Source organism: Jaculus jaculus, chromosome 5, assembly GCF_020740685.1.
Source record: "Jaculus jaculus isolate mJacJac1 chromosome 5, mJacJac1.mat.Y.cur, whole genome shotgun sequence".
Lineage (NCBI taxonomy): Eukaryota > Metazoa > Chordata > Mammalia > Rodentia > Dipodidae > Jaculus > Jaculus jaculus.
Genome location: NC_059106.1, coordinates 2,200,752 through 2,213,109, shown reverse-complemented (window position 1 = coordinate 2,213,109; position 12,358 = coordinate 2,200,752). Strand labels below are relative to the sequence as shown.

Genomic DNA, 12,358 nt, shown 5'->3' with positions numbered 1-12,358 from the left:
CCCAGTTCAGCTTTGCTGTCAACCACCTTTTTGCTGTGCTTGTGTCATACAATTACTTCGCTACCTTTACGAATTGTATTTGTCTACTCGACTTGTCATGACAATGTCATTCCCTGGGATGCTTTAATAGCAGCTATTTATGATCTCCTGGTTTGTAGACTCAAAGTCCAGGTCAGTAGGGTTGGTGTTTAGCAGTGCTGTTTTCTCTGAGTTGCACGGAGCTGTGTTTTCACACGGTACTAACAGGGCCTTTCAATGCTGTGTGTACATGCAGAGACTACAATTCAGAGAAAAGACTTAAATTAGACTTGACTTTTTACTGCCCACCAACCTAGTAAGAGTATTGAGACAAACTTGGAGGAATGTTTATTCAGACTCTTCAGTCATCTGCATCTCACTGTGGTGTATTTTGTCTAATTTTTTCCCCATAGCTCTTCAGTTGGCTACTTACAACATCCAGGGTCAGAACAAGTACAGTTTCCTCGAACTACGTCACCGTGCAGCTCTCAGCAGCTGCAGGGCCACCAATGTACAGGTATGAACAGATGGCTGAAAAGCAGGCAATGGGAAATTTTCCATCTATTTCCTATTTTGGCACAATGGTTTTAGCCTACAGTGAGCTGGGATATGCTCAGGGTCTTGTCTTCTGCTTGGCATGCCTGTCCACCATCCTTTGTATTGAATATGTTCTTCCTCTCTGCTTCCATAGAGTCTTATACACATTTTTAGCATTATACCTCATTTTTCTGTAAATAACTAATATGGCTGTATACTGTATGAGCCACTTTGAGGTGAGACTGAAGAGAGCTTGAAGATGTTCCAGCAGCCAGCCCTTCCACAGTTGGCCTGGCCAGTCAGAGAAGTTCTGGTTCGAGAGCACCAGGACCACCATCAAGGTCACCGCAGCCAGGACCTAAGGGCAGGCACAGATCCTGCCTCGCATACCTGACTATATGTGGAGTCTGCTCTTTGTACCAAAATGCCGCACTGCTAGTTGCACACAAGGGAAGAGAACCTGATCTTTACACACATTTATACACACATGACCTTAGCAAGTCTTCAGAGTCACTGTGCAGGTCTTTCCAGTGTTCTCCCACATAAGACATGTCAGTGTACCTCCTGTACTAGTTTATTTCTCTACTAATTCACACAGGGAAAAGGTGACTTTTCCCTTTAATTTTTCCTAGTTTATTTAGAAAAATGCCTATTGTAAAATTTATTTTTAAAAATTAAGATTTTTGCTGGTTGTCAAAGCACATGCCTTTAATCCAGCCCTCGGGAGGATCGCTGTGAGTTCAAGGCCACCCTAAGGCTACATAGTGAATTCCAGGTCAGCCTGGAGTAGAGCGAGACCCTACCTTGAAAAATAAATAAAATAAAAATTAAGATTTTTAATTCAATTTTATATGTTGTGACACCAGTAAGTCTTCCAGATGTTTAGGCAAAAGGGCCTTTCCCCTTTGTGTTGTATTGTTGAGATAAACTCTCACTGTACAGCCCAGGCTAGCCTCAAACTCAAGATTGAAGATCCTTACTCCCTCAGCCTTCCCCTGAGTGCTGAGATTGCAGATATTGCAGTCTAGTTGGCCTAAAGGCTTCAGTTTTGTGCTTAAAGACATAGCAAGCCAGGCATGGTGGCACATGCCTTTAATCCCAGCACTTGGGAGGCAGAGGTAGGAGGATCACCATGAGTTTGAGGCCCCCCTGAAACTACATAGTGAATTCCAGGTCAGCCTGTGCTAGAGAGAGACTCTACTTCATTAAACATAAATAAAATAGGGCTAGGGAAGTGCCTTACAGGTTAAGGTGTTTGCCTGCGAAGCCTAAGGACCCCAGTTATTCCCCAGGACTCAGATGCACAAGGGGGCGCATGCATCTGGAGTTCATTTACAGTGGCTAGAGGCCCTGGTACACGCATTCTCTCTTTCTCTCTGCCTCTTCCTCTCTCTCACTCAAATAAATAAAATATTAAAAAATAAACATAAACACATAGTACTCATAGCACACAGTACACTGGAGCTGAAATCTGCTTACATGCCCAGTAGTGAAATTTAGTTCAGAAATATGAAAGTATTGTTGCTTTCCTTGTGTTAAGTGTCTCAATTATTCATTTTCAGCTGTGCCTCAGCCACCACCTGGTGCAGGGATGTTGATGATGCAGCTCAGTGTACCCAGCAATCCACAGTCTCGTGCCCACTCTCCCCCACAGTGGAAACAAAACAAATACTACTGTGACCACCAGAGAGGGCAGAAGTGTGTGGAATTTAGCAACGTAGACAGTATTGTCCAGGTAAGATGCTTGGGCTCATTGCCATTTAGAAACCTGACATTTTCATCGTGCAAATCCAACCTATGACTTGACAGGGAATTTGAATATTCTCTATAATCAGACACATATCAGTATTCAAATATTTTCCAACTTTTTTAACATGTTATTTGGAAGTGTGCATGAGTGTACTATGCACGTATGTGCATGAGTGCACCTGAGTCTCTTGCCACTGCAAACAAATGCCAGATTCATGTACTACTTTGATGTGTCCAGCTTTACATGGGTGGTAGAAAATCGTGCTTAGCGTCAGACTTAAAAGAAAGCACCTTAAACCTCTATGCCATCTTCCAACCCAGTGTTCCAACTACTTTTGAGACAGGGTCTTATGTAGCTCAGCCTGGCCTTGAACTCCTGATCCTACTGACCACATTTCAAGGGTTGGAATTATAGACAGTCTCACCATTGTGTATGTTTTGTATATGGGTATATCAGGGTCTCAAACCACTGTAAACAAATGCCTTTCCTTCTATTTGCTCACTTCTACCTTTAAAAAAAAAAAAAGTCAAATGGGAATGAGGTGTGTTGATGTGTGCCTGTAAAATCTTGACACCAAGCCAGGTGTGGTGGCGCATGACTTGAATCCCAGCACTTGGGAGGCAGAGGTAGGAGAATTGCTGTGAGTTTGAGGCCAGCCTGAGAATGAATAGGAATTCCAGGTCAGACTGGGCTAGAGTGAGACGCTTCCTGTGTTGGGGGGAGGAAGATCCTACCACCCAGTAGGGTGAGCTAAATTTGACAAAGTAAAAGAATCAGGTCCCAGAGTATAAATCCCAGTACTCAAGAATGAGGGCAGGAACATCACATTGGGAGTTCAAGATCAAGGCTCAATGTTTTTTGTCTGATTGGTTGGTTGGTTTGGTTTGGTTTTTCAAGGTAGGGTCTCACTCTAGCTCAGGCTGACCTGGACTTAACTCTATAGTCTCAGGGTGGCCTCGAACTCACGGTGATCCTCCTACCTCTGCCTCCTGAGTGCTAGGATTAAAAGCATGCACCACCACACCTGGCTTTCTTTCTTTGATTTAGCATTTATTTGCAAGCAGGCAGAATATGTACATCAGGGCCTCTTGGCACTGCAAACTCCAACTGTGTGCTCCACTTTGTGCATCTGGCTTTACTTGGGTACAAGGGAATATAACTTAGGTTATCAGGCTGTGCAAGCAAGTACCTTAACCACTGAACCATCTCCCTGGCCAAGCTGACCTCAAACTTGTTTATCAAAACTAACCAAAGCTGGGGCTGGAGAGATGGCTTAGCAGTTAAGGTGCTTGTCTGCAAAGCCAAAGGATCCCAGTTCTATTCTCTAGGACACATGCATCTGGAGTTTGTTTGCCCTGGAGTGCCCATTCTTGCTCTTCTCACTCTCTACCACTTTCTCTCTCAAATAAGTAAATAAATATATGAAGAAACTAACCAAAACTGACCTTGAATTCATACTTCTCCTTCTATCTATCGCGGTAGGCCAACATGGGCTACATGAGACCTTGTCTTAAAAAAAATGGGTGTGATACACATGCTTTTAATCCCAGACCTTGGGAGGCAGAGGTAGGAGGATTGCCATGAGTTCAAGGCCACCCTGAGATGACATAGAGAATTCCAGGTCATCCTGGGTTAGAGTGAGACCCTGCCTTGAAAAACCAAAAAAAAAAAAAAAAAAAAAATTTATATATATATATGTATGTTATATAGATGGCTTAATGGTTAAGACACTTTCTTGCTAAGCGTAAGGACCCAGGTTTGATTCCTCAGTACCCACTGAGTTTGTTTGCAGTAACTAGATGCCCTGATGAATTCATTCTCTCTCTCCTCCTCCTCCTTTTTGCAAATAAATTAATATTTAAAAAAATAAAAGGCCGAGGTAGGAGGATTGTTGTGAGTTCAAGCCAGCACCAGCCTGAGACTACATAGTGAATCCAGATGAGCCTGAGCTAGAGCACAGTCCTACATTGAAAAACCAAAAGGAGTTGTGGAGGGTACTGGAGAGATGGCTCAGCATTTAAAGGTGCTTGCCCATGTAAAGCCAGATAGAGATTTGTTTGCAGGCAGTAGCAAGAGAGTTACATAGTCTTTTCTTGCAAACAAGGCATAATTGCCAAGGTAAAATACAGGTTTCAAAAATATGATGTACATGGGCCTAGGGAAGTGGCTCAGAGAATAGAGCTCTTGGCACACTAGCATGAGGGCTGGAGTTGGGATCCCCAGCACTCATGTAAATGCTGGCAGGCATGTTGGTCCACCTGAATTCCTAGGGCTCATAAAGAGGAGACAAGAGGTTCCTGAGGCAAGCTAGACTTGCCAAATCCACAAACTCTAGGTTGTAGACATCTGCCTCAGGCCCCACATGTAAGTACACTTGCAAAAAAATAATATAGTGCAGGGATGGCATAGCAGTTAAGGCACTTGCCTGCAAAGCCTATGGACCGAGGTTTGATTCCCCAGTTCTCTATTTATTTATTTTGGTTTTTCAAGGTAGGCTCTCACTCTATCCCAGAGTGACCTGTAATTCACTATGTAGTCTTAGGGTAGCCTTGAACTCACAGTGATCCTCCTACTTCTGCCTCCCAAGTGCTAGGATTAAAGGCATGCGCCACCACATCCAGCTTTTTTTTTTTTTTTTTTTTTTAATTTATTTGAGAGCGACAGAGGGAGAGAGAGAAAGTGAGAGAATGGGCGTGCCAGGGCTTCCAGCCACTGTAAACAAACTCCAGATGCATGCGCCCCCTTGTGCATCTGGCTAACGTGGGTCCTGGGGAATTAAGCCTCGAACCAGGTTTCTTAGGCTTCACAGGCAAGCGCTTAACCGCTAAGCCAACTCTCCAGCCCTTTTTTTTTTTTTAATTTTTTAGAGAATAGGCATGCCACAGTCTCTAGCCACTGCAAACAAAGTCTCTAACCACATGTGCCATCATATGTATATGGCTTACATGGATTCTGGGGAATCCAACCTGGGTCCTTAGGCTTTGCAGGCAAGCCCCTTAACTGCTAAGCCATCTCTCTAGTTCCCTCTAGTGTTCTTTCTATGTGTGTTTGTATTTTTGTATTTTCACAACCAGCGTGTGTTTGTAATACAGTGAGTATTTTGTCCAAAGGGAAATTTGCCAGTAGCTTGCCCAGATATGACCCATTGTCTCCATGTATTGATTACAGCACAGCCCTCAACTTAGCAGTCCAATCCTTTCACCAGCACAGTCTCCAGCACCGGCTCAGCTGTCCACCCTGAAAACCATACGTCCCTCTGGACCCCCACTCTCCATCATGTCCCAGTTTTCTAGACCTTTTGTCCCTGGGCAGGGTAAGTATACCTAAAACTTGTCATAGTTTTATAGCCTATATGATCTCCTGATGATGCTACCTTTCACTTCTCCATGTAATTGCATTTTCTTCACTTGCATTCAGGCATATCTATTTATTGCCCTTTATGCTTATAATCTTATTGATTTAGTGATATTTTACAATGTTTTATGTTTGTTATTTTTTTAGGCAAGCCCAACATACTGGCCTTTTTTAAATTAATTAATTTATTTATTTTTACACAAGAGAGCAAGAGGGTCAGTGAGAGTAAGAGTGTGAGGAGAGAGAATCAGCGCATCAGGACCTCCAGCCACTATAATCAGACACCAAACACATGCACCATCTACTGTGCATGTGCAACCTTGTGCACTTGGGTCTGGCTTATGTGGACCTGGAGAGTTGAACATGGGTCCTTGGGCTTGGCAAACAAGTCATCTCTCCAGCTCCTAGATTTCTTTTTTTCTTTTTTTCTTTTTTTTTTTATTTAGTTATTTGAGAGCAACAGACAGGAGAAGGAGGGGGGGAGAGAGAGAAAGAATGGGCATGCCAGGGCTTCCAGCCACTGCAAACGAACTCCAGACACATGCTCCCCCTTGGGCATCTGGCTAACGTGAGTCCTGGGGAATCGAACCTCGAATCAGGGTCCTTAGGCTTCACAGGCAAGCACTGGACTGCTAAGCCATCTCTCCAGCCCCCTAGATTTCTTTTTTAATATCTTATTCCAAGATTTTTCTCTCTTTCTTTCTTTCTCTCTTTAGTTTTTCAAGGTAGGGTTTAGCTCTAGCCCAGGTTGACGTGGAATTCACTGTGTACTCTCAGGGTGCCCTTGAACTCATGATGATCCTCCTACTATAACATCCCAAGTCCCAAGTGCTGTGATTAAAGGCATGGACCACCACATTTGGCTTTATCTATTTTTGAATATACAACCTTTAGAAATATAGAACAAAAAAAAAAAAAAAAAGATCCAGACCTGGAGAGATGGCTCAGTGGTTAAGATGCTTGCCTGTAAAACCTAATTACCTGGGTCCCATTCCCTTGCACAACCATTCTCTCTCTCTCTCTCTGCTTGTAAATAAATATTTTTAAAGGGAAGGGGGCTGGAGAGATGGCTTAATGGTTAAGGCACTTGCCTGTAAAGCCAAAGGTCCTGGTTCAATTTCCCCAGTACCCATGTAATCCAGATGCACAAGGTGATGCATGCATCTGGAGTTTATTTGCAGTGGCTAGAGGCCATGGCACACCTACAAAAAAACAAACAAAAAAAAAAAAAAGCTCGGGAGGCAGAGTAGGAGTGTCTATGAGTTTGAGGCCAGCCTGGCACAACCCTAACCCTGGGCAAAAGAAAGGGGCCCTGGAGAGGTGGCTTAGCAGTTAAGGCGCTTGCCTGTAAAACCTCGCAACTGAGTTAGATTCTCCAGTACTTACTTAAAGCCAGTTGCACAGAGAGGGACCTGCATTTGGGTTTGTGCCTGTAAAACCTCGCAACTGAGTTAGATTCTCCAGTACTTACTTAAAGCCAGTTGCACAGAGAGGGACCTGCATTTGGGTTTGTTTGCAGTGACTGAAAGCTATGGTGTACCCTTCCCCCCTTCCCCCCCCCTCCCCTCCCTCCCCCCTCTCTCTCTTTCTCTCCTCTCTCTCTCTCCTTGCAGATAATAAATAAATAAAATATTAAAAGGAAAAAAAAAGATGAGGGGTTGGGGAGATGACTGAGTCCATAAAGTGAAGACCTGGTCCCTAATACCCATAAAGCAGTCGGGCACATGCCTTTAATCCCAGGAAGCAGAGGTAGGAGAATTTCTGTGAGTTCAGGCCACCCCTGAGACTACAATGTGAATTCCAGGTCAGCCTGAGCTAGAACAAGACTCCCCCCCCCCAAAAAAAAAACTATATATATGTATATGATAAACATTATTAATTTAGGGAGATTTTGATGGATGTAGCCCATCTTTTAGCCAAAGACTAAATGCTTTTCCCCACATAAGAAATTTTATTTATTTATTTATTTATTTATTTTGATTTTTTCAAGGTAGGGTCTCGCTCTAGTCCAGGCTGACCTGGAAGTCACTCTGTATTCTCAGGGTAGCCTTGAACTCCCAGTGATCCTCCTACCTGTGCCTGGGATCAAAGTTGTACACCACCACGACCGGCCTTGTTTTTTTAATGCTACCATAATAAATACGGTCTGGGGAGATGACTCAGTAGTTAAGAGCACTTGTCCCCCTATCTTACCCTATCCCTCCTTGACAACCACACTAGTCCTGATCTTTTCAGAAGTTTACCTTGGCTCTTCACAGTTACATGGAATCAATTACCTATGCATTTTATTCTGCCAAACATGTTTCCTCTGTTGGTCTGGTTTTTTGTTTTGGTTTTTTGAGGCAGGGTCTCTCGCTAGCCCAGGCTGACTTGGAATTCACTCTGTAGTTTCAGACTCAGAGCGATCCTCCTTCCTCTGTCTCCCGAGTGCTGGATTAAAGGCGTGCGCCACCACCACTGACCTGTTGGTCTTGTTTTTAAAGAGTTGAGCAAACTGTTAAGTCCTGAGATAACCAAGGAGAGGAACCCATGAAAGTGTTTTTGATGACTTTCAGGAGATTCCAGGTACCCGCTACTTGGCCAGCCACTGCAGTACAACCCTCCTACTGTTCTGCATGGACACATTCCACACCAGCAGGTATGAAAGACAGCTCTACAAGCCTTAGGCTTTGTTGCAGAATGCCATTTCTGATTCTAAGAAGGCAGCAGCACTGGGCCAGCGGTTGGCACTGCCTAAGAGTACTATGTGCCTTTGCCAGCTACTGTTAACCCATCGAGAGCAGTACAAGGGTCGAAGTGGCAGCTGCTGTGCAGTATTTCACTGGTGCCACCAGTGGCCAGGAGTGGAGCGCCCTTGATTAGAAAGAGTCAGAGGTGAGGCCATAGAAAAGGAGGCTCAACATTACTAAGCTTAATTTTCAACTGTTTGTGATATTGCAGGGTCAGTCTGGCAGCAGGCATGGAAACCGAGGAAGGAGACAAGCTAAAAAAGCTGCATCCGCAGACCTTGGAGCAGGAGAAGCAGGTGTGTCCCACTAGATGTGGGTCTAAAACAGGTCCAGTATTGGGAAGAATGTCACACCACATATACAGGTTCTCCTCTTCCCAGAGTTCTGCTAAAAAGTGCCTAAAAATTGTGCCGTCTCCATCCTGTTTCATTTCCAGTGTGAGAACAGGTTTGGTGAGTCTGGGTAGGCTTGATAGTGACAAAACTGTCAGAGAAGATAAGAGTCCCTGTTCTGTGAGAGAAGGCTTGCCCTCACACTGTGAGCAAAAGATGGTTTATATTATAACATGGGATTATAAAAAGGGTTTATATTATATATATTGTCTATACTTAACTCTGTCCTCAGTAGCCTTGGGCGGTAAGGGCAGGTGCTCCTTTCTGTATTTTGCAATGGGAACTGGAAGCTCAGCAAAGGCTGGCCTGAGATCCCCAGATCACCCTGTCCAGGAAAGCCGGTGCTGAGGGCTACATCTTATTTTTGCAACTGTGAAATCAGGAGCTTAGCACTGTTAGCAGGACACCCCTTGCCAAAGGGGTGAATAGAAGTGATACTAAAGACTCAAAGAGGCATTGTGGCTTTCAGTTATTGCAAAACATCCTGTTTGTTTCCTGTGTCCTGTTTTGGTTGCTAGCATTCTTGACCATTCTTGGTGATAGGCATGTGTGAACTTTCCACCTTTTCTATTCTAGTTGTTGGCAAAGTCTTGGAAATTACAGAGTTACCAGATGGAATAACTCGCATGGAAGCTGAGAAGCTTTTTGGAGAACTCTTTAAAATTGGCGCCAAGATCCGGTGGCTCCGGGACCCCCAGTCCCAGCCACGTCGTCACCCTCTCTGCTGTGGCAGTGGGGATGGCACTGTCAACCCTGACCGCTCTAAGCCCAGTGACTTGGCCTCCACGTACACCGTCCTAGCCACGTTCCCCTCCGCCTCAGCTGCACAGAGTGCGCTGAAGAAGCACATGAGCGCCGTCAGCAAGTTCAAGCTGAGAGCCAGCAAGAAGCACTACGACACTCATGTGTTGGAAAGGGCGAGTTCTCAGTGACAGAATAGCCTTCAGACCCTCATGTTTCCCTGCCCTCTCCCATCTCAATTGGCTTGGTGTTTGGAGCTTGTGTTAACATTATAGAGACTCCTAGAGTGTGTGGCCATGGTGTTATAGCTTTTGGAGAAAGGCCAGGGACCCAGCAGAGGATTGGGGAAAGATACCCATTTACCCCACTGACTGTAGGAATCCACACAGGAATGATACAGAGTTAGCAGCTTTTTCTAAGGAAATGCTGTTCAGATGCCTCCTAACTTTTATAGTTATTTTGTTTTATATTTCTGAATTCTTGTATCAGATCCAAAGCTCTATTGTACAGCAAATTATTCTTCAAAATGATTAAAACCAGTTACAACCTGTATTTCTTTTTGCAGCCAGCACAGTTTGACCCACCTTAGACTTTGGGGGGGGGGATGCAGGAGTAGAATAACCAAGTCAAAACCATATCAAAACTATCCTTTTGGGGGGCTGAGGGTGCTAAGGATAACCCACAGATAGAAAGCTTACTCCTCCCTGAATCTCAAACACAGAAACATTTTCCAGAAAATACAGAACTCCCCCACAGGGTCCTTTCCTTCTTCATTCAGGTAGTGTGACCGTTAAGTGTAAAGTAAATTATGTTCCTAATGCCTCCTTACCATACCACTTAGGGTCCAAGGGTATAAGGGCCATCCTAGTCAGGGCACACTTCCAATAGTCAAGTGCTGCTCTTGTCTGCAGTCCCTCCTTTGAGGTTTTCTGTCACCTGAGAAGATGCATTTGATGAGTCCTGGAAACTTCCTAAGTGGTTTAAACTTTGTTTTCATTCTTTGCAGCAGATTATTGGACATCAAAGATTCATTGCACTTATGAACAAGGAACCTTGTTTTCAACTTCTGTGTAATTTTGCAAGGCTGTACAATGTGTGCTGATGCAAACCTTTTTCAGTTCATGAGAATAAATGTTTACAAATGTATGCCCACTTTGTCTTTTTGTGAAAACACACCTTTGGGTCGAGTAACTACTGTGTCAGTAATGAATGTGCTTACTGCACACACATGAGGACCAGAGTTTGGATACCCAGCACTCACAGAAATGCCCAGTGGGTGTGGCAGCCCACCTCTTAATCCAGCCCTGGACAGGGCAAGCTCGCTAGCCAGACTAGCACAATCATTGACCTTTGGGTTCAAGTGAGACACACTTTGACTCATTAAAAATAAAGGGGAGGGTAGGGATGGAGAAATGGCTTAGTGGTTAAGGCATTTGCCTGCAAAACCAAAGGATCCCAGTTCAATTCTCCAGGACCCATGTAAGCCAGATGCACATGACACATGCATCTGAAATTCCTTTGCAGTAGCTGGAGACCTTGGCACGCCCATTCTCTCTTTCTCTCCCTCTCAAATAAATAAAATATTAAGAAAATGGAAGCTGGGCGTGGTGGTGCACAGCTTTAATCCCAGCACTTGGGAGGCAGAGGTAGGAGGATCGCCTTGAGTTTGAGACTACATAGTGAATTCCAAGTCAGCCTGAGCTGCTAGAGTGAGACCCTACCTTGAAGAAAGGAAGGAAGGAAGGAAGAAAGAAAGAAAATGGGAGCACACTCAAGGAAAACACACAGGCTCACACACTTTATAATCAGACAACTGGAAATAAAACTTTTTTAAATATTTTATTTGAGAGAGAGAGACAGACAGTGGGTATGCCAGGGCCTCTAAGCCACTGCAAATGAACTCCAGATTCATATGCCCCTTGTGCATCTGGCCTACATGGGTACTGGGGAATTGAACCTGCATCCTTGGGCTTTGCAGGCAAGTGCCGTAACCGCTTAGCCAGCTCTCCAACTCAAACTTGTTTTTTAAGTTAGATAAATAATTGGTATTTAGCTCAGTAAAGCTCCAGAACTTTACAGCTTGGTCAGCCAAGCAGAGTTCACTGAGGTTCCCCTATAAGCAGATTTTCTCCCAGTGCAGACCATTTATTGTGTGACTGAAGAATAATGGGTGTCACTGACCTCTGATGCAAATGTGTACTCAACCCAGAGTGTTTTCAGTGGCCCCAATGAATGTCAAGACTCCCCACAAGTGAAATGTCTCGATTATGAATGTGATATGCCCATGATCATAAGTTTTAGCGTCTTCATTTCAAGATTTGGCAGCATTGTGTTTTGGGTCCTAAAAGCTGTGGAGAGTTACTACAGAGTACAGAGAAAGAAAATATTAGAGAGAAGCAGATAGAATGGGCATGTTAGGGCACCCAGCCACTGCAAATGAACTCCAGATGCATGTACCATGTGCATCTGGCTTACATGGGTCCTGGGGAATTGAATGGAGTCCTTTGGTTTGGCAGGCAAATGCCTTACCCACTTAGTCATCTCTCCAGCCCTAGAGAACACTTTTTTTTTTTTTTTAATTATTTTCGGTTTTCCAAGGTAGCATCTTGCATTAGCCCAGGCTGACCTGAAGTTCACAATGTGGGGATGCAGCTGAGAGGGTAGAGCACTTTCTTACTGTTGCAGTCAGGTTCGCATTGCTGGCAGAAATCACCCGACCAAGAACGACTTGTGGGAGAAAAGGTTTATTTTGGCTTACAGATTCAAGGGGAAGTTTCATGATGGCATGACCAACATCAGATGGACAATAGCAACAGGAGTATGTGCCAAACACAGGC

At 44.3% G+C, this 12,358-nt stretch overlaps 1 protein-coding gene across 3 annotated transcripts in view; it reads left to right on the top strand.

The window, feature by feature from the left end:
- The window catches only part of R3hdm1 (R3H domain containing 1), a 135,479-nt gene extending 124,812 nt beyond the window's left edge, over positions 1-10,667 (top strand). For all 3 annotated transcript variants that reach the window (XM_012951075.2, XM_045149297.1, XM_045149296.1), the window contains 6 exons: positions 432-535; positions 2,118-2,290; positions 5,474-5,618; positions 8,215-8,297; positions 8,600-8,684; positions 9,357-10,667. In XM_012951075.2, the coding sequence (XP_012806529.2) occupies positions 432-535; positions 2,118-2,290; positions 5,474-5,618; positions 8,215-8,297; positions 8,600-8,684; positions 9,357-9,712 (946 nt within the window). In that variant the 3' untranslated portion in view covers positions 9,713-10,667. The remainder of the gene's footprint in view (positions 1-431; positions 536-2,117; positions 2,291-5,473; positions 5,619-8,214; positions 8,298-8,599; positions 8,685-9,356) is intronic.
- Positions 10,668-12,358: the final 1,691 nt, after the last annotated feature.